We start from the raw sequence: 23,558 nt of genomic DNA on the forward strand, positions 1-23,558 counted from the left end.
AGGTGTAATGCGGACAGACAGACAGAAAGGAAACTTTTACATCCGCGCGCAGGCAAAAGAGAAATTGTGCCAACCTACTGAGTGATGGCTTAAATGATGCTCAGCCTAATCTCATGTATGGATATGTTCATGTGCGGCCATAGAACATATTCTTGTATATGTAAAAATTAATTTTCATGTAATTATTTAAAGTTTACAGATGTAATCTTTCTTTAGATATCTTGCCACCTGATGCATTCAAATTTATAATCTTAGATATTTATCAAATCCAGAAAATTTGAATTTTTAAGCATTCTGAACATCTGATACTGATTATCAATAGTATTCTGCCACAAATTTAGCACTACATCCTCAGATTATACTCAGGAGGCTAATAACAATAATTAAAGATTACTTGTAGGTCTTTGTGATTGTCTTCAATCATCATGTGTTATGTTATCTTGGTGTTTGTATTTGTTTCACATGTCACTTGTCAACAATATACTATGGTTATGAGTCACTTCAGCTGTAGGTATAGGTTATGTTAGAGTGCAATATTTCACAAGAAAGAATTTTAAGTTTTAAACTATTTTATTACCAGTAAAGTGTATTACTTAAGGATTGTGTAACTTTTTCTAATAAAATGAGCTTCCTTGATAGTATATTTGGGAAGAAACCTACTGTAAAAGGTCAGTTTAAAGGCTTATTCTTAGTTTGTATCAGAAAAACATATTTCTGAAATTTAAGAAGGGCAAAGTTGAAAAGTTACTTTGTTTGGATTTAAACTTATTAGTTTATATGTCAGTACCATTCCTAGGGTTTGTGGTGCCTGGTATGATGTCTCAAATCCGCTCTCCACTAATATAAAATGTAAAAAGTTAAATTCATATAGCTATCTTTACCTAAAGAATTGGAGAGATTTTAATAGCGGCCTTTACTTGTTATTCAATAGTTAGGTATTTATTTATAATAGCGTGACCATGGAAAATGGACTTTTTTTCATGGGTTGGGCATTTATAGCCAAGTATTATTATCACAGGTGCATATAAACTGGGGGGAAAGTATATTATTGTATTATATTGATGCCTCTCGGGCATTATTGCATTATATTGATGCCTTTGGGGCATTATTGCGTTAAGGAGCAGGGGCATCACGTGATCTGGGATTCGAATTTTGCAAGCTCGAGTTAATTTTTTTTCTAAAAAAGCAAGCAGTGCGCAGCAGTAACTTATCACTTACCTTAATGAACATCCAACACAAAGGTGTGCCATTACCACTACTGAACTAGGAGGTTAAGAATAGACACGGAGGAACAAAATAGTTCAAAATGGCGTCGCTTCTTTATTTGAGAGAGCCGCGGAGTAATACCAAACTGTCAAATATGGATAGTGTAGCCAGTCGTACTGTCAAAAACAGAATTTTCAGAGGATTTAAAAAAATCGTAACTCCTTTGATTTTCGTTGCCGATGAATTTTTTCTTCACTATTATTTTCAGGAAAAAAATTTAACATACCTTTCCATGGTCACGTTATTGTAAATTGATACCAATAGTTATTATCGAACAATTCAATTTGATATTATTTAATCCTAATTAACAAGAATTTTTATATTAACAACAAGAATATTCCCTTGCCAGAATCAACAATGTAACCGTTTGTTGGGTTCCTGGTCATGAGGGGATTCTTGGGAACGAAAGAGCTGATGCCCTGGCCAACCAGGGCTCTGCGGTGTTCCAAGGTGTGAATCCTGTAGGGTTGTCTCGAAATGGATTTGCGCGGAGCATGGGAGAAGATGGAGGTTGCATCCGGGTTTGAGAGTGAGTAGAGTGGTATTACAGTCACCTTCTTCCAAGGTGGCTTCGGACCTTCTCTCATTAAACAGATCAATGTCTTCTAAGGTCATTGGTCTCATCACGGGGCATGGTCACCTGAGGAAGCATCTACACAGAGTTGGCATCCTTCAGGAGGATCCGCTCTGTGGAAGGTGTAATGAGCAGGAGGAGACTGCTGAGCACCTGCTCTTTGATTGCCCTGCAATAGCAAGAGAGCGGTATGCCATCTTTGGTAGCATGGACAGGGGTGGTGAATTTTCCCAGGAGGACCTGATAGGTTGTTTTCGGCGGTTTGTTGAACTGCTGAAGTTGTAGACTGGTAGGCCTCATGGCGTTTCCGGGGTGCGCAAAAAGCCCTTGAGGCTTAAGTGCATAGCAGTAGGCCGCCCCAAGGGGAAAAAAAAAACCTTTTGAGTGCCGCAGCATCGCTAATTCTGACGGTACAAAAAGTGCATAAAGTGGGCGTTGCTAATTTTGACCTTTCGTATTTCAATAAATTTTATTTAGTAGCCTATAAGGTTATTTCGATCTAACCAGATATATTCAATAGGTGCCAAACTATCGATAAATACGAGTTTTATGTTGTTTCCCTACTCTTAGATTAGTGAAACATATGTCGTTTGGGTACTTATCAGGAAGCCACTATTTTTGGACAAGTTTTCCTTATGGGGGATATAGTAAATTACAGTATTAAAAAGAACTGACTTTCTTTAACCTAGGCTATTTTTAAATTTACAAATTATTACGTCAATCAATGAAAACAAAAACTAAATAAATGTTTTATTATTCGAAAGTGACACATATGTTTCATGCGTCTAGGTCTACTTGAAGGGTTGCTCGTGTAAGTGTATTTGCAGGCGATTTGGCGATAGGAAGTATGACTCATTGAGAATTTTTTTATTTATTATGGAAGAAAGAAAGTATTAAGAACATACAATGAAGTTTATTTTGGTTCCCGATAAGGAAAACTCGTCCAAAAATAGTGGAGCTGAAATAATACCGAAGTACCTATGCGATGATTTTGTCTTCCAGTTACAATGTAACGTACAAGTACTGTGTTGTGTAGCGGCCATTCTTGTTGTTTATGTGTTGATAACCATGCATTTGAGTAAATACAAACTAAAATAGTAACTTCTTTATGAAAGTAATGTAGTGATTTGAGTTTTGTCCAAGCGACAAACGTGAGTTTTAAGTGTATAATAGGGTTATTTTGGTTTCTACAAAGTTGCTGACACCCATACAAAAAAAAAAGGAAGCAAGTATTTGTCTGTACATTTACTAATCATATTTATTTGTACATTTACTAATCATATTTATTTGTGTTTTCTTGATGTTTTATTTGATGTATTGTGAAAACCACACTATTATAATGTAATTTCTAAATTCTGACAAATGAAGTATAATTTATAAAATGTCGGTACCGGGCAGCATTTTGTTTATACATATAATTCCATGTTTGTTTTTATTGTAGAATGATATATTATACATGATGGGTTTTATTTAGAATATAATGGCCTTTATCATGGTATAAAGAAAAAAATCTTAAAAATACCGTATATACACTAAAATAGGTTCAATCTTCTTTTCATAAAAAAGTAAAAAAAATTTTTGTAAAAATTTAAATATTTTTATAAAGCAAAGTTTGTTTGTAACAATTGTCTTATATTCTTCATTTAATTAGAAAACAAAAAACACAAAAATCATTGAAATCTGTTGGATAGTTGATTTACAATCAGCTTTTTTCCCAAAAGCTTACAAATATGCTAAAAATAGCCCAGCACTTTATGCACATGACTTGGGAAAATGCCTGGGGCATTCGAAGGATTAACAATTACAATTTTTAATAAAATAAATTGAACAATAACATTACAAAATAACAAAACCAACTTTGGCCTAGACATATATGACAGAGAAACTTATATATAATTGGTTGTTATATTATTTATTTAGGTCTAAGATAGCATTGATGGCATTCATGATATGTAATAAATAACTTTAAACGTAATCTGTGCTGTATATAATAATAATAATAACAAATTATTGAGTAGCTGTAATTTTATTTTGTATGAATACAAATTATTCTTCACATACAAGATTATTTATGTAAACGTAAAAGAGCCTTTAACAGATATAAAGGGTTGTCATCGCCCCTGCAAAGTGTCTCAAGCTCGGGAATTTTAACTATCGTACACGAAAATGCGCAATCAGCAACTAATAAACTCCAGGAGCTGGAGTTACTCTGTGACGAGCTCAAACCGGATATTCTGCTTTTATCCTAACACGGTTTTAATGACAAAAATATTGATCTCTTTGTTATAGAAAACTACACACTTGCCAATAGTCTTAATAGGACCCACTTTAAAGGAGGCGGCATTGCTGTTTTTGTCAAACCATGTTTTGAATTTAAAAGGTTGGATGCTACTCAAGTGGAGGTAAAAAGGTACTTGAGCTCTCGGGTATTTCTGTTAGTCTCAGTAATGGTCGCTCATTCTCGGTTTATGTGGTTTATAGATCTCCAGAAAGCTCAGAAAGTAAATTCTTTGAATATCTTGAGAATTTCCTAGTAGAGTTAACGTCAAAAAATCGACAATTTCTGGTAGCTGGAGATTTCAATATTAACGTATTGAATCAGGGTTGTAGCAAAACCAGAAAGTTCCGAGATTTACTGGCTAGCTTCAATCTGGGATGGTTGGTGAATTCACCAACAAGAGTGTTTGGTGGTTCTCAGACAGCTATAGATAACGTTGTGACCGACATACCCGGGACGTTCGTGTCCGTTGTAGCCACTGCCATATCTGACCATGATGCGCAATTAATCAAAATCAGTCAACAGGTTAAAAAGACACAAGACGTCACTGTATATAGAAGAGATACACGTCCTTCTAACATTAACCTGTTAAACAAAGGGTTGAATCGAGAACTTTGGCAATTCAAAAAAACCCAAAACTCGTCAGAAATGTTCGATTATTTAAATGATTGCTTCATTTGTAACAATCTAAATGTATATTATCCATTAAAAAAAAATTAATTATAAAGAGAAAAGAAAAACTAATTGGATTACTCCAGGAATAATTGTTTCTAGAAATAATTTACGGTTGTATTCAAAAATTCAAAAATTTTGTAAAAAAGTATAAATTAATCTATCGAAAGGTTATTAAAGCGGTCAAAGCCTATGAATTTAATAAAGCAATTAAGGAAACAAAAAATGTTCAAAAAACCGCTTGGGGATAATTTAAGCACAAAACTAAGGCACTCAATAAACCTATAGAAATTGAAATCAATCGGGAAATTATTAAGGACCATTCAGATGTGGCAAACATTTTTAATGACTTTTTTTGTAATGTTTCAAATCAAAATCTTTGCTGTTCTTTTGAAACGAGTCAAACGCCAAGTCCCGTCATGTCAATGGTGTTAACTCCTGTAATAGAGGAGGAAGTGGCTGGCGTGATGCGTTCTCTAAGGGTGTTGAAGTCAACTGACGTAAATGGCGTGTCGACATGGCTTTTCAAGCAATGTTACATGCCTCTGCTGAAACCACTGACAATGATAATCAATACATCTTTCCAAGAAGGCATGTTTCCTACGGCACTGAAAAGAGCTGTAGTAATTCCAATTTTTAAGAAACATGATCCGTTGAAAGTAAATAATTATCGGCCAATCTCAATCCTACCAGTGCTAAGTAAGGTTTTTGAAAAACTTTTCTTAAGTAGGATGCTAAATTTCTTTGAGAAAAATAATATATTATCTCCAAATCAGTTTGGCTTTAGACAAGATAAATCCACAATCGATGCAATCACGCATTTAATTGAGCTGATTGTTGATAGCTTGGACAAGAAAACAGTAACGCTCAGCGTTTTCCTTGACTTGACTAAGGCTTTCGATTGTGTAGATCACAGCATTCTCCTCAACAAATTGCACAGTAACGGTATTAGAGGTTTGCCGCTGAAGTGGCTTCACTCATACCTCTCTGATAAAAAAACAACAAGTATCAGTTCAAAATTCATTTTCACGTACAACCAGTCTTAGATATGGGGTCCCTCAGGGATCCATCCTCGGACCAGTTTTGTTCCTGGTGTACGTAAACAATTTGAATTCAAATATTCATAAAGGACACATAGTCCAATATGCAGATGACACGACTCTCTCTTTCACATGCAAATCAAAATTTCAAGTTGAAATTCAAGCTTACGAAGAATTAAATGTATGTACACAATACTTTGAAAACATAAACTTGGAACTTAATTGTTCGAAAACAAATTACATGGTTTTTGGTGGAAGCACTGCACCATTTCAGTACAGACCTACTGTGATGTTGGACGACAAGGTCCTGGATGAAGTTGACTGTATGAAACTCCTGGGAATACACCTCCTGGGAATACAACAATAGAGGGTTGATTTGGAGGAACCATGTGGACAGTGTTTGTGCGAAACTATCAAGTAATATTTATCTCTAGAGAGGTCTTGCCGAATACTGTTCAGATCAAATAATGAAAATTGCATATTACGGTTTGGTCCACCCACATTTATCCTACGGTATTATATTGTGGAGTGGCTGTTTAAATGGCGACTTCCACAGACTTTTTGTCTTACAGAAGAGAGCTATCAGAATTATTGCTAAATTAAACTTCAGAGAGTCGTGTAGAAATTCATTTAGGGAGCTCAAAATACTAACATTGCCATGTTTGTATATACTGGAGACTACTGTACATTGTCGGTTTAAGAGCCAAATGGTTCGAGGTCGTGACATTCACAACTACGATACAAGGTATCGAGAAAATGTCAGACCTGCTCAGCATAGATTGAAGATACGAGCAACTTCCTTCTCAAGTCGGCATAAAGTTTCTAAATGGGCTCCCTGAAGAAATAAAATCAATAAATGATCTAAATCGGTTCAAAATTACATTGTACACTTTTTAGTGTCTCATTCATTTTATACAGTTGTTGAATTCATGGACCATCTCACTAGCTTCAATGTGCGGTAGTACATGGGCGCTGACATCCAAAGTTATTCTTTATTATATATTAATTTTACTGCTTGACAACTTTTATTGTTAACTAAACTCGATATTGTTTACGATATTTTAAAAATTAAATTGTTAGCATAAGACATTTTATTATTTTAATGAATATACAATTATTATTATGTGACGCATGCTATGCAATGTTAAAATTGTTTCTGGCAATAAAAAGTATATTGTATTATTATTGTATTGTACTGGGTGGCGCAAAAAGGATGGTCGGATTTTAAATAACTATAACTCCATCAGTTTTACAAATTAATTTTATTCAATTATGTAACTAAATGCTCCCAGGCACCCAATTACAAGAAATAACCTCCAGAATTCATGTACGGAAAATAACTTCCGGAAGATGATGTCCTTCCTCGGTGATGCATTCCACAAGTCTTTCCTTGAAATTTTCCATCACTTTCACTACAGTTCCTTCTTGAATTGCCATAATTTCTGCACTGATTGCCTCCTTCAGATCAGTTAAGTTTCGGGGCTTGTTTACGTAGACTTTTGACTTTAGGTATCCCCAAAGAAAAAAATCACAGGCTGAGAGGTCAGGTGATCTAGCATGCCAGTGGACATCTCCAAAACGCGAGATGATGTGGTGGGGGAACATCCGCCTTAAGACACACATAGAGTCATTGGCTGTGTGGGCCGTGGCCCCATCCTGTTGAAACCAAATTCGATCTCGATTTACACGTAACTCTCGCAGTTTCGGCCCCAAAAAGCTACGTAGCATGTTAACGTAACGTTCCGAGTTCACAGTGACTGTAGCGTTGTTCTCCCCAAAAAAATAAGGACCAACAATCCCCAATTTTGACATTCCACACCAGGCTGTTACTTTAGCACTATGAAGAGGCTTTTGGTGCAATTCTCTGGGATTAGTTGCTGCCCAATACTTACAGTTTTGTTTGTTGACATAGCCGTCTAAATGGAAATGGGCTTCATCTGACATTAAAAGCACAACATCATTATTAGAGCACAAAATGTCCAACATTGTTTCACAAAATCGTCTTCGGTGCTCAAAATCACGATCATAGAGCTTTTGCGTGATCATAATTTTGTATGGGTGAAACTGTAACTCACGGCTTAAAATGCGCTGCAACGAACGACGGCTGAGGCCTAAAGTTTGAGCACGACGCGTAGTGGAACGACGCGGACTGTGAAGCACTGACGCTCTAACATTCTCAATGTTCTGTGGAGTAACTGCCGTACGTGGACGCCCAGTAGATTTACCACTCATGACAGACCCTGTTGTCCGGAATGCAGTCACCCAACGTGATATGGATCTGCGATCTGGAATGGGTTCATCGCGCGCTACAACAAAACGTTGTCGAAACAATCGTTGCACAGTAATAAAAGATTCATTATTTCTGAAAAACTGTTCCACAGCAAAAACATGATGCTCGACTGTCCATTGTGCCATCTCATGGCAAACTGGGTGTAATGGCCGACTTGCAGACGGCCGGCAGTGGTCCCCCCTCCTCACCTTCCACTGGTACTATACAGTTCAAATCCGACCATCCTTTTTGCGCCACCCAGTATTTGTAGTAAAAATGCAATTTGTTAGTCTGTTATTGGTGATTAAAATATTTAGTTATTAAATAGCGATTAAAGAAATAGGTTTAACTTGATGGATGACCTACAGTTTTCGGTCCTTTTATAAACTGGCATCACTTGTTTGTGGCTTCATTCAGATGGGTATCTAACTCGTTTGATCATCTTATCAAACAAAAATGGGTACTTTGGTATAACAAGTCCTCACGTGATCTGAGCTTGGATTTGGGTACTAGGGACGTTTTCCTTTTTCGCCAATGTGGTGGCAACGAAGCTTGCACTGATAGCCAGGTGCATTTCTGATTGGTACTTTCCCGACCTCAGATCACGTGCCAGATCATCCAATGTAATCTGACATTGGAATAGTTGGATGATCTGGAACTTGATCTGAGGTCGAGAAAGTACCAATTGGAAATGCCCAGGTGGCTATCAGTAAAAGCTTCGTTGCCAGCACGTTGGAAATTTAGAGATGGAACCAAAATTCAAGCTCAAATCATGTGAGAGCATGTAAGAGTTATCTTTAACTTTAGTACTACTAGTAATATATTTATGGTAACCTAAGTTAAACCTACTTATATCATGTAATAGGTAGACGTAGTAGATAAGGACAGAGTGCCCTCGATCTTGCCGACATCACTTCCTTTTGCGAGACAGGAAACAAGAATCGGTCGTCATAAGGACATATAATTTTCACAATACATCAAATAAAGTCTTTTTTTTTAAATAATAAAGTCTTTTAAGGCCCTGGTAAGAAAAACTCTTTAAAAAATAGTGGCTTCTGGATAATACCAAAGTATTCAAAATGGTTAAATTGGGTCCATTGTCACACTTAAATTATTTCTGTTTTCAAAAATTTCTCATGTGGTATGAATTTTACTATATAATAGTTGCAATATGTGATTGTTGTATATATAGTTTTTACAAGCAGTTATCCGCAGCTCCACACACAATTTCGTAGGCTTTTCACATGAATGAGTACTTTTGGTTCAAGAGAACTATGTTTTTGACGCCAACGTTGGGTTTACCTTGTAGCCATAATCAAGAAAATCTATCAAAAAGGATATATTAATGGCCATTGTAATTTACTCTGGTTTTAGTATTTACTTGTTCCATAGTTGATTTTACCTTGTTTCTCGATTAAGAATAAATATATATATATATATATATATATATATATATATATTTATTATATATAGAAGTAGGCTTGTCAGACCTGTGTATGTATGTATATATATATATATATATATATACATATATACATATACTTGCTCCCGGCGGAGCAAGTACTTTTTGCGATTCAATGTTTATTGAAATTATATATATATATATATATGTATATATATATGTATATATATATATATATATATATATATATATATATATATATTACTTCTCTCAAAAGACAACTAAGAATGGGTTTTATAACAGTTTTTAAATTTATAGATAAAGTTAGGGATAATAATTTTGTTTTTGATATTTGCATTTCAGTACTTACCAAGCACTGCATATTTAATATTTGGTAACATGTACTGATAGTATATTTTTACTACAATTTATATTTTTTTGTCTTGATAGTTATTTTACTCTATGCTCAACAGCGTTTGCAGAAAAGGCTTAAATAAGACGTGTTTTTACTACCAAGCTTACTCTTATATTTTCAAGACCATAAATGTAAACAAATTGAAAATAATGGTTAAATTAATTAGACATATGGTTGTGCTGTCCTAAAGCAATGTTTAAATAGAAGAGTTAATTACATTTGACAGGCACTTTAATTAATATTTGACAACTTTGAAACCAAGATGAGATATTTCACTGCTTTAGTAATCAGTGAGGGGCGTAGCCCAGTGGGATTTTTGAAATAAAAATAGGTCTTTTTATATCTCGGGGACCTTAAGAATGTCCATGTAAAATGTCAATACAATCAGTTGAATAGTTGACGTGTGAAAGCAAAACAAACAAATACACATTTATAATATTATTAGGATTTATTCCTGTGTGAACCTAACATTGTATTACAACATATTAATAATTAATGTTAATTTCAGAACAACAACGTGAAAATGATAAAGCCTTGCGAAAAGCTGGACGAGAAATTGAGAGAGATCGTAGAGAATTGGAGAGGGAAGAAAAAAAACTGGTGAGCAAATTAACTTGAAAGAGATCTAATTTTGTACCATAGTATTTTGCAGTAGAATGATCATAAACACTATCCTATCCAATATGTTGTTGTAGAAATCTAAACTTAAGTGGTATGGATTATTTTGTGCAAAGAGAATTTGAATCATGCTATTGCAACAATAAACTTCAATTTTTAAAGATTTCCGATTTATTGTTCTATCTTTATATCTCCATGTGTTTAAGTGAGATAAGTTAATGTGTAGAGAAGTTTTCTGATGTTCATCACTTTCCTTAGTTAGTAAACAGTTCACTGTTTATGTTACTGTTCCAGGAGACTCCTTTTTGGAGGTAAAGTAAAATTCGTTTTCAATCAGCTATAAGGGATAAAGTGCAGACAAATATTAGGTTTTCTATAGAGTTTCACCAAATACCCGGATATGGTAGGAAATAATTAACATTTTTGTTTTATTCTAAAATGTTATAACATGAATCCAGATGATGCAAGTGTATTCCATCTTGGAAGAGTAAGATGATATATCATGCAGAAATTAGGATATTTCCAGTGTTTATCACTTATCCTTGGGATGCTTGAATGCAATGATAATAATAATAAATCTTTATTGTGCAAACAATTTTTAAAATTTCATACAAGCATCAGTATTTTGTATTTCTGTATACAGAAATCATCACATACAAATTTTTACACTTTGATGTTTCAGCGATCAATTCATTTTTAAGTTTGGAATTTTTGAAATTGATGAAACATTGAGTTGCGTTGTTGCATATTTAATAATGCCCCAGGCAGTTTTGGAAAAATTTTCATAATTTATAATTTTGTTTCAATTTTATGTGCTTTGGCTGATTTTATTGTTTTACGATAGATCTTTTTGAAATTTCAAAGAAAGTTTTGAATTGTTCATTCTCAGTAACATTCACGTTAGGTACAAGACATATATATATATATATATATATGAAATTATCCGATAATTGGTAAAATGACTCGTGAATCCAGCAATGTCATTTACCAATTGTCATGTAAAGACTGTCCGAAAGACTACATTGGTCAGACCATAACTCCATTGCACATTAGAATGAACAAAAATCGCAGCAATACAAACCTTTAAATTAAATCCAATCCTATTTCGGCCCATGCAATGCAGTATAACAAAAAATTCTATGAATGCTTTTCTCTAAAAAGTATTAACAAAATTCAGAACCCCCATAAACTTAAAATAAATTATTTCGAAATAGCTCATCAGAGGGTGCTACAAACTAAACATCCAGATGGTCTAAATTTAAGATATGGATAGCATTATGTATAAATTACACTTTACAATTTTAATTTATAACATTACACATTTAACTACAAATTTATTTTATAACTTTATATTCCTTGTATTAAGCAAAATTATTTACTCTTTGTACGTAATTCAAAATTAGTTTTATTACCATATGATGTTTCTTTTGTTTATTATTTTTTGTTGATATATTTACTTATATCTCTTGGAAATGTTTTAACCCTTCCCATGCGGAATTTATCTTTCAATTTTGACTCATAACACCTAATTAACTTTAAATTTTTTTTAAACATTTTACCAACTCTAATTTTTTTTAGTTAGTGGTGGCTATTAGGAATAAAAAATAATACAGTATCACAAAATAATCAGACCCCTATAATTTTTAACAAATTTTCAAATTTTACAAAAAATTGTCAGGTTTCGCCATTGCATAGAACAATATAGGTCTATAACGACACAACAAATAAAGTATTAACAAAATAAAAAGATAATATAATGCTAAATACAATAGGAACACGAACAGTAAATAAGGAAATATGGCAAAACAGCGTTAAACACTAAAATATGCCGTGCCGGGATATATCCGTTTACCGCGTAATGGTTCGCCGCGGACTGAGGCTAAATCACGCCACGAGGGACAAAGCCACGCCCTCCCACCACTGTGATGCGCCAATGAGGTTCAAACTGTAACATCTGCTTTTCGGAACAAGTATTAAACACTCCCTTGAACTCTAGCGGATTCGATGGCAACTAAAATTTATTAAATAACACAAAATAGACTTTGAAGGATATATCCGTTTACCGCGTTTCGGTCAAAATTAGGCCTAACGGATATATCCGTTTGCCACGTGGTAAGGGTTAAGACGAAACATAGAGGATTTTTATGTTCCTTTTTTCTATTTTTCTATTCTTATTGAAGATATATATATATAATTAATTAATTTGAGGAGCATTTCAATTTTGAATGTGATGATTTTCATTCTTAAAAGTAAAATTTCACAATATTTTGTCAAGATTTCAAATTTATTTGTAATAATGTAATACAAGAAATATCTACACTGGATGGTCTATGTAACATCTTATTGTAGTGCATATTCTTGTTGAAGAACACAATAGGTTGAAAACGATTGTGATCAGCACATTGAATGTTGTAGGAAATGGAGATAAAGAAACTCGCTGCCCAAGGAAACCACGATGGGTGCAAGATGCTGGCAAAGCAACTGATACAGATGCGGAAACAGAGAAACCGGACCTATGCCGCAAACAGCAAGGTGCGCTATTGATTTTTTACATAAAGATTTTCTTTAAAAATTGAAATTGAATTGTCTTAATTTAAAATTTAATTATTTAAATAAAATAAATTTGATTGTCCCAAGTAGAGAGGTATATTGTAAACACACAATTAATTATTAGGCTTAAGTAGTTTTATTATTTAAATTACTGAAGACATAAAATAAATTACCTTTAAAATTATTTATTTCATGGTGATAAAACAGTTTATTTTGAATCTATATATTAAAAGGACAACTCATATAATTAAATTCAAAATCCTTCATGCAAAATTTGAGATAGCTAATAAAATATAAAACTTACAATAATAACCTTACGGAGTCCTAAAAGTATTTTAATTTTTAGTTTTCAATTTATTTCATCAGTGAAATTCATCTAATTATTTGCAATTTAGAGTTATTTAAATAACAAACAACGTGAAACTCACATGAGGGTTTTTTATAAAAGTAGATGCTGATCCCCTTTTAAGCCTTATTCTGCTCGTCTGCATAGTCCAATTGCCTATCAAATAGAGTAAGGGGGAGAGTCAGTACAGTTCAAAGTCAATAGTACTGATAAAAAGTGCTATAGTCACAGACAGGTTTTGACCCTATGCTGTATCTAATTAAAGATCCAAAGTCTGAATTCTTAGACCTCTCGGCCATTGACTCTCCCATTTTAAGTATGAATATAGTAATAACACATTAAACTTTAATCTCTGTTCTTAGATAGTAAAGTAGTACTTTAAAATAATTAAATGATGATACATAAATGGAAAACATTTCCTTATTCCATATATAATCATACAAAACATTCTTAGAGTCGATGGCTTCAATGATTCAACTCAAATTTTTCCAAATAAAGTCCTCTTTCTCGTGTTAGCATGGAAACATCCTAGTGTTTGAGGAAATTAAGGAACATCTTCAAGATTGACTGGTGGGAAAACCCACTGTAAAGAAATACCAGAATTATTTTAACCTCATGTAACTTTTGACGATACTTTCTGATTAAATGAAGGCCACCCATACTGGTCATGCTGTGGCTCATAAGCTTTGTGGCGTCTGCCACTTTTATTTTGATGGCCTGTTCTCGGCCACAGCTGGTTTTGTTATTTTGCTTTGGCTAGGTTGTTAACCTCGGTTAACCTCGTTAATAGATCAGCTGTTTTGTTTACTAGTGATTACCTGTTGCTTATGAGTTGATTAGCAAGAGGTTTTAGCTCTCTTCTCCTTCAACAGTCTTCGGATGAAGACGTCAATTGCCTCTGTGGACTGAAAATTAGTTACTTTCTTCAAAGCTGGCTGCTCTTGACCAACTCAAGAGCTGTGTACAGTATGGGACCAACAATAAAACTCAAGTGTGTACTTGTTGGTTGGCTTAACAATTCCCTCTAAAAAACTATATCCACTAGCAGTGTGAAAAAACTAATTGGAGATTTTTCATCTGGAAAAGGAACTAAAAATCCTTCCTGTCTAGTAAAGGAAATATTATTCATTCAAATCCGGTTGTGAGTACTTGAATGAGTCTGTCTGGTACTTCACATTGTCCATATTGTCATCCTCATTGTCTGAACTCAATACTGGCTCTGTTGTACGCTTAGAACTTGTTTGTTGTACACCACTTGGTCCCGGGGGAACATCCATTGTGTTGCACAATCACTTACAACTATAAAAACATAAAAAATTATGAGAAAGTCTAATGTGAAAACAAAGTGCATAAAAATGCGGGACAAGTACCTCCCGAGGAGTGAAAAATACGGCGTTGTAATAGCTCGACTGCTGGCCGCATACTGACCTCATTTCAGAACAAAGGTTCTGTGGTAACCATAGTTACCGCCCGCTCCTAGCGCAGCAAAGCAGTGGTAACCATAGTTACCGCCCGCTCCTAGCGCAGCAAAGCAGTGGTAACCAGAGTTACCGCCCGCAGCGAACTTGTTAAATTCAACCCTAAATGTTACAGCTTTGGAAAGCCAAAAGTCTTTGTAAAAGAAACTCTTGAATGAGTTTAAGAGTACCTAACCAGGCTGACAGAAACACCTCTGGCCATCAGCCCAGGGCAGCATTGATGAGATGTAAACAAACAAAAACATCTCTCAGATAGTATCTATTAGTAAAGTTTACAAATTTCAGAGGATCTGATCAAAAATGTTTGAGAGAGCTAAATTTACAAGATAAAATACAATTACAAGATAAAACATGTAATATCGAGTACAAACGAGCCAAACATATAGTTTTTATACATGCACTGTCGCAACATGGCCAATTGCGCTTGATCTTGAATGACTCTGTGCATACTGCTGGCCAGATGTAACTTACCCCGACCTTGATAACTATCTTAAAGTGAAGAAAAAACATATCCTATAATATTTACAGTATGATTGCCTAACCATAACAGCCCAGCATGCTCCGAATGGGTGGCCTTTGTTTAATCAGAAAGTACTCCTTTTACTCAATTATATTTCTGAAGGATATATCAATAAAGATTTTTCGAACAGCTTGTTTGACCCTTTTCAGCCATAAAGACTGAAACTGAGCTGGTATTTACTTTTTGGGGAATTTTCGATGAGATTTAAATAAAAGCTATCATCTCATTAGTACAAAAATATTGAGTAGAAATGGTGAGATTGCAATACTCAACATATAAATTTCAGTAATAAAATTACTTTATTATCGCAATTTATTATATAATGAAATGTTAAAATTGATTTACTTAATTATACTAGAGATTGTTTGGAAGAGTTTAATACAGGTTTAGTTGTTTTATAATCAGTACGTCTTCTTAGTGACTACATTTATAAAGTTTTATTACTGATAAACAGCCTTTTTTAATTAGGGCAGACAGGTAAATGAACAACTACGTAATATGTTAATCAAGTGATCAATAAGTAGCATTCATAAAGGAATAATATTTTATGGATAAAAAAGTTACTTGTATTACTAATAGCCTATTACGTTTTATAATAACTCACCTTGTTATTTAAAAATGTTATTAATTTATAAAGTTACTTAATTTTTTTAAGAACTGTATGGGTTTGATTATCTGAGTAAATTTTGTTTTATTTGAGGATTCTTTTTTGTTGTTATATATTACAGTTTTATTGTGATGTATGGTTTAGATCCAAAGCATTGGTGCACAAAATAAAGCAATGGGAGCAAATGTGGCATTGGCCGGTGCTATGTCCACCACAGCTAAGACTATGAAGAACATGAACAACATCATGAAACCTGAGGAGGTGGCAGCTAACATGCGGGAGTTCTCCCAGGCCAACATGAAGATGGACATGACAGAAGAGATGAGTGAGTTTTGGTGTAAACTAGTTTTATATCAAGTACATTTTTAACCTTTATGTTGATAACAAAGGTGTGGTAAAAATGTATTTTATCATTTTTATGGCCATTTAAACCAAAGTGCATAAATATGTACTCTTTAATAATAAGAATGAACTGTTCCAATACACACAGTATATAGTAGAAAGGATAACTATATGAGATCTGTCCAAAAAGTATCCGACTGCTGACCAGTAGGCGGCCGCGGCGTAACCAAAATTTTGAATAAGACACTCCACATTTTTCCTAATTTTTGTCTCTGTGCATGAGAAGATGGGAGTTTTACAATGGATTTCTTTAAAGTAATGTACAAATTTGATGGCATTTGTGAAACAGGTAAAAGACTGTGTTTTTTCCAGTATTTTAATGTACTCCATTTATCGTAATATGCGTACAGCATTTTATAGAATAAATCTATCTCATACATATATTTATTATAATCTAAGATCGTTGCAGGTTTTTTTTATCTGTAGCAACCCTAATATGCCTTCTTTTCGAATGTTCAGAGTTTAACACATTCACTTCCAGAGCTTACGCAAGCTGACAATGTTGCTCAGTTTAAGACTAGACATTGTGCCGCCTGGGAGCCGAAGTATTAAAGAAACAAGTATGACTTTTCTCTGTTTGCTAACATTAAAATTTCATTTTGCATACATTGCACGTTGAACTTTAACAGCATCAGGAAGCTCTTTCTTTCTTTTTAATTGTCCTAGTGAAAAATAAGTTTCATGGTTATAAAGTATTTTTAACTAGGGAATGTTGGTAAAGAAATTGTCAGTGAAAATTGGAAGCCTTTTTTTAGGCTTTTGCACATAGTAAGAAGTTATTTTAAGTGCATAGTACAAAATACCAATATGCTTAATTTTTTCCCTAGCCACTTTTCTCTTTGTAACAAAACAAGCTTAAGAAGTCATTTGAAAATGAATCACATAATATCCAGAATTTGATCCCCCAATGGTGGTGGTGTTTGTTGTGGTTGCATTAGAGATGTTTTGGACTTTGTTCCTATTAGTGATCCGTCAACAGACAGTTGTTGGTGTCCTACATAAAAGCATTGAAACAATAAATTGCAGCGGTCTGTAACAGGCTGGAATTTAAGTGTATAGTCAGGTTGTGGGAAACTTTGTACTGTCAGTAACATAAATGAATTGCAAGAGAGCCTGAAATCTATTTTGTATAAACATATTTCATAACCACAGTGTAAATTGAGATTTTTTTTTGTCCAGTAAGAAGCTGTGGTCAGGTTTTTTTATAAGACCCATGTTTTTTGCAGTAGTGAATGCCCTTATTTCTGAATAGGTGTCAGGAAGCCATCCTTGCAAGCGGCTGAGCTGATATATTTTCTCCTTTGTTAGCAATAGTTTGATTAGCACATTTGTTGGTTTCAGTGACCAACATCAAGGTAAGAGTTTATGTAAAAAATAAGTTAAAGTATGAAATAGGAGATGCAATAACTGAAGGGATACGTTTATGACAAGTTGTCTCATTATAAGAAAAGTCATGAATAAAATTGCTAGTCCATTTTACAGTAAGATTTACTGCCAAATCTCATTAGCTTCATCATTGTCTTATTCAGACAACTTTTCACTAAAGACTCACCTGTCAACTGTAGGCCTGACAAAATAGGCCTTATTGAGTGTCTAGGTTGAGTTGAAAAATCACTGTCACAATGTGGGCCTATGATCAGGGGATTACGATTTAAAAATCTCAGTTGTGTGCCCTGTTCTGATGTGTAAGTAGGGTCTTATTCAGTGTCGTCATTAAATATATCAGATGATGAAACACAATAAATACCAATGTTTTTTTAGTTTTATTTATTGTGTTATTAATTTATGACATAATTTGTTAATTAAAAAAAGTCAGTGAAAACACATTGGTTAGTAGAGTGAAACGCCGCCTACCGCATCAGAATACGACGATCCAGTCAGAAATGGCAGCGCATAATGTACTTCACAATGTGTACCTAAAACAAGCCGCCATTTCTGATTGGATAAACCTTTTGAGATGCGGTTTGAGGCATTCAACTCTACTAAGTGAGCTCTTTCAAATGAGGTATCACTCGACCCATGCTTCAATTTAAGATTTCCATGTTTTCCTCTGTGGGCCGTCCCCCCATGGTTGGCATGTCATGGTAATAGCAAGGAAAAATAGTTTACATAGCCATATGACACTGTGCAAAGTTTATAGATGTTATCACCTATGGTTTTTAAAATATTAAGCCGTACCCATACTTTTCAAACACCCTGTATATATATATATATACTAGCTGTTTCCCGCGGCTTCGCACGCTTTTCGTAAGTTTTGCCCGCGTATGAGCATTTCTGGTTGAAGTAAATTATATTTCCAACCCCGATGTAGATTTTACCTTGATGTCACGATCAAGAAAATATGTCAAAAATGTATTGTACATGCATAATGTATTTTATTACAAAGTGGTCTACCACTCAACCTTTAAGTTCAACCAAAAATTTAGTTTAGACAATTATACATCATAACTTAGCGCCTTCAAATAGTGTTTCACTGTTTAATATACGTATCTATCTCGTAATTGCAGGTTATAATGTGCAGGCGCTTTGAAAACTTTTCTTCATTTTATTCATTTATATTCACGACATAAGCGAATAATTCAGATAATAACTATCCTATCTTCTAAGTTAGACTAAATTACGGATACATGTGAAATTTGATTGAAATTGGTTCAGTCGTTTTGGAGTTTATTGGCAACATACATCGTGACTCAAGATTTTTATATATATAAGATATATATATATATATATATATGTATAAATTTTACAAAGCACTTAACAGATGCTAACCTCTAAAACGAGGTAAATTCATCAATGTGACTGAATAGACTGATATACACAGCAAGTTTTGCGCCAATCAGGCGCAAGCTGATCACTGCTAGCTGCAGTTGCAACTTTTTTGTGTTTTTTAATCATAATCAATACAAGGTAGTATATGAATTATATATGTTTTATTCTAGGATAGATAAGCAATTAAATATCTTTATAAACATTATGGAATGTATAAGGGATTAATTAAATTTATGAAAACAGTCGGTGATGACAGACTGTTGCCCTAGTATTTTTAGCAGGGTTTTCCAGCAATAAAGACTCATTGTTGTGGCAAGCAAAAGGTTGATATATTACTCTTTCTTCCTTATAATTAATATATCTCCTAGTGTTATCAATAACTGCAGTGGTCTAAGTTTATTTTATTGTTAATTATCTTTTACATTTTTAAATTATAATAATTCTGAAACATTAAAAAATGTGTACGGTGTTTGTTTTAGTAAATGAGACTTTAGACGACATGCTGAATGAATCAGGAGATGAAGAAGAAAGTGATCTCATTGTAAACCAAGTGCTCGATGAAATAGGAATTGAAATTTCGGGAAAGGTAAGATTTGTTTTAGAAATTAAGTGCCTTATAAGAATAAAAGTATGGATGGTTGGTAACATAGTGTTGTAGTCAAGACAAGAATTGGTGCGCCATATTTTTGCCTCCCAAAAAGTAGCAGAAAGAACACTTTTCTTCTGCTTTGAATTATTGTAGTCAACGATGAATTTACTATCAGATGTCTGGTTTGTCTTGACAACTCTACGAAAATCTATTTTTGATATTTTGTACTCCAAATTTTTTTATTATAAGAAATTGAAAAATTATAAAACCATATGTTTAAGAATGTTTTAATTCATGTAAAACTTGCAATTTTTAAGAATTATATTATGAACTAATAAAAATAATAGAGTAATAATAACACAAAAATTTAATAAATATTAATAGAATTCACAAAACTACCAGGGGCATTCAGAAAATATTACATGAATGGAATGTAGATTAAACAATTTTTTGTTCTATAAAACAGGTCGTTTTATACTTTTCAACATAATTTCCACCACCATTTGTGACAGGATACTAGTTTTTTATGTTGACTGCTAAAAATCCCTTTTCTTGGTGTTTGAGCCAATTTTCCAACAATTATTTTGACATCCTTGTTATTCTAGAACTTCCAACTAATGCCTCCAATAAATGTGAATTACGTGGTGCTAAATCGGAGCTGTAAGGGGGATAATATTTCCCAGCCCATTTTTCTATGGTTTTACGAATTAGTTTAGTAGTTAATAGTTTCACCTTCTTCAAAAGTATATCTAAGTGGTATTGACTATTTATTGTATGCAGTTATTCAAGTTGTGCACAAAAAACAACACCTTCAGCTAGGAAAAGGAAACACTCTACTCGGATTAACAATATTTACATTGCTCTTCGTGTAGCTCTTAACCAATAACATCAATGTGATATCCGAGAAAAGTCAGAAATGTACTGCAGTAAACGTGGATTACTACAGTAAGTGTGCAATAAGCTGCCGTTTATTCAGTGTTTGTATTGTTGTGTATTTAGTGAGAACCTCAATGTGCGCCATATCTTGTCACAGTAAATCTGCTCAAAATCAGCTATTTATTATTCAATTTAAATAATTTCAATGTCATTAGATTTTAGATAAAATCCTATAAAAATTGTTATTTTTGTAATTCTTTAGAAAAATCGCAGGTTCGTAAGATATTCAAAGTTTAAAAATTTTAATGGCCGCCATCTTGAAAATGCTAAAGATAATTTCATGATATATTTTTCAGTAACTGGCCTTGTTATCATAAACATTTCAGCCAAATTTGGTATATTTGAATTTATTAGTTTTTAAGGTATTACAGTTTTATTAAAAAAACACATACAGACAGATGGATGGGAAACTAAGCATGGAGACCCATGTTCATTGGTGAAATATGTTTGTCTTGAGCTGAGAAATCAAGTATACCCTTGTCCAGAGAGTTATGGGACACCTGTATAGAGAACGTACTCGACCAATGGCGCAGTGTAGTGGGTACGGCGGTTATCGCAAGATAACCAGATCAAGCAACATCGAGCGTGGCTGCTGCTTAGATAGGTGACCGCTGAGCGATCCTGTCCTTGCAAGCAGCTTGCCTGCCCGGCCATTGGTGGTGGTTCGGAAGTCACCTTTAAGCCGTTGGTCCCCGGGTTAATTGTTAGAGAGGGCTTCTTAGCCCCAACTTCGCCTGGTAAAATAAGACATTCTTTACTTTACTTTTACTTTTTTTAGAACATATGTGGGTTGAATTTACTAAATTTCTCCATTCTGAGATGTAAATATGTTATAAATAAAGAAAATTGTAATATTACTCCACATTTATCAAGCTTTATGACTAACAGGTGTTTGATGCATTACCGTGTCTTCAGCATATCGTGTCATCATTTTATTATTATCTGCTAAAAATGTGTTTATGAGTCCATTTTTAGTTTTTCTAAAATATTGTAAAATAATTAAAAATGTATATTTATGGACCTAAGACTAAAGATTTTTTTACTTAAAAAGAATGTTCAGTGCAGCACATTTAATTGATAGCAGTGACTATGTTGTAAAAGAAAGATAAATACATTCAATCTGCTACATTTTATGCCTAAATTCAGCAACCTTTTCAACAACTGCTTCTTTCCAAGCTTATCATTGTTGAGCAAATTAAAAACCACATGGTTAAATTATAACGTGTCTGAGTTATTAGGAGTTGTTTTGATCATACTTTTTCTCTGTTTCAGATGGCCAAAGCTCCATCTGCAGCCTCTGATAAAATTGGTGATAAGAGCAAAGCAAGGTTACCAACAGATGAGGAGATCGAGGAGCAACTTGCCAAACTCCGAGGATAAGTGCCTTTTAATGCTTATTGGGGATTTTACTTCAATTGTATGTTAGTCAAATTGGTCAAATCAACGATTCCAGATAATTTTTCCAGCTTTATATGAATTATTGATGTTGCTCTTACTATTTTAGTAGGAAAATGGACATATGGATGTTATTTATATAAGGATGTTTGTATAATTTTTCATGTAATTATAAATGTAAATAAAAATCATATTTTAGAAATTTTCTTTAAAATCCTTTAATTACCAATGATTAAAAAAATATCTTTTATCACTTTCCTGAACAATTCATGTTTGATATATTTAATAACTACTAACATATATATATATATATATATATATATATATATATATATATATACAATAATAAATAAATTAAATATTCTGAATAAGTGATCGCCACATTTATTCGGCTAAAAACTATAAAATTAAAATAAAATTCCTTTGTCACTAAACGAGATAACCTGTTTTTTAGTAGTTGGACACTTTCTGTATCATCGCCAAAGGACCACCTAGCTCTCTAAATTATAAAATATTTTTACTAAACTTTCACAATTTTTATTTTTCTGTGTACTCTAATACATTCCAAGCATTTCTATTCACTTTCGTTGAAACTGTACGGTCCAGTAGAAAATTGTCAATCATGTTTTTACGACTCATTGTTTATAAATATCACTGAACAAACAAAAACATAAAAAACTATACAAATATATTTAGTAAAGTACTAGCTGCTTACGATCACCGTAACTCACGGTCAAGTCATTGTTCTAATTTCACACAGACTAGAACATACACAAACGAAATAATATAAAGATACTAACACTACAAACCCATTTACACTTAAAAACTTTCAATATTTACAATCATTTGTGAAATAAACACCAGCGCATACAAAACATGTGACGGCTCGTCCGACTCTAAACTCGATTGACTAATTTTCACTTTACAACCGCCGTAAAAATCAGAATCTACTCAGAATACAACAAAACCTTCATCAAAAGTTACGTTGAAGCCTTCAGAATGCGTATGTATAGTCATTGAGCCAATTTAGATAAATACTATATAAAATATAAGCGTTACTGCAGAAGTCACAAATAGCGATTCTCATTTCTTGCATATAATGCAGGATCGTAAATAGCGATGCTCCGGCACTCAAAGGGTTAAACAGGTCTAATTTCAATGTTCATGCAGTTAATAAAAATTTCAATTTAATTTGGTTTAGTACTATATAATGATTAAAATTCATACACCCAAAAAATTCACATTTTTATTGTAAAATGATTACACTTTTGCCAACTGATATTGAACAAGCTATCAGAAAACAATTAATTAAAAGTCTACTAACTTAAAATGCAGGTGCAAAAATGTTGGATGTACATGACAAACCTTGTAAAAAACCCTATAATAATAAGTTCTGTTCAATATGATAATTTAAATTTTAGATGCAGTATTT

The 23,558-nt window shown here is 33.4% G+C and overlaps 1 protein-coding gene across 1 annotated transcript; it reads left to right on the plus strand.

Moving 5' to 3' along the window:
- Positions 1 to 439: 439 nt before the first annotated feature.
- LOC124359335 (charged multivesicular body protein 2b) lies at positions 440 to 22,328 on the plus strand. The gene is made up of 6 exons (XM_046812001.1): positions 440 to 668; positions 10,425 to 10,516; positions 12,950 to 13,066; positions 16,180 to 16,360; positions 19,686 to 19,792; positions 22,004 to 22,328. Exons 1-6 carry the CDS (start codon positions 623 to 625, stop codon positions 22,109 to 22,111), a joined length of 651 nt encoding a protein of 216 aa, XP_046667957.1. The 5' UTR covers positions 440 to 622; the 3' UTR covers positions 22,112 to 22,328.
- The last annotated feature ends 1,230 nt before the right edge of the window (positions 22,329 to 23,558 follow it).

Source organism: Homalodisca vitripennis, chromosome 4 (assembly GCF_021130785.1).
Source record: "Homalodisca vitripennis isolate AUS2020 chromosome 4, UT_GWSS_2.1, whole genome shotgun sequence".
Classification (NCBI taxonomy): Eukaryota; Metazoa; Arthropoda; class Insecta; order Hemiptera; family Cicadellidae; genus Homalodisca; species Homalodisca vitripennis.

What these genes read in the sequence shown, in the direction of transcription:
- LOC124359335 (XM_046812001.1), top strand. Translation starts at nt 623, where the DNA reads ATGAGCTTCCTTGATAGTATATTTGGGAAGAAACCTACTGTAAAAG. An exon ending in AGAGGGAAGAAAAAAAACTG is followed by an intron (nt 10,517 to 12,949) that starts GTGAGCAAATTA and finishes TGAATGTTGTAG; the next exon opens with GAAATGGAGATAAAGAAACT. An exon ending in CCTATGCCGCAAACAGCAAG is followed by an intron (nt 13,067 to 16,179) that starts GTGCGCTATTGA and finishes TGTATGGTTTAG; the next exon opens with ATCCAAAGCATTGGTGCACA.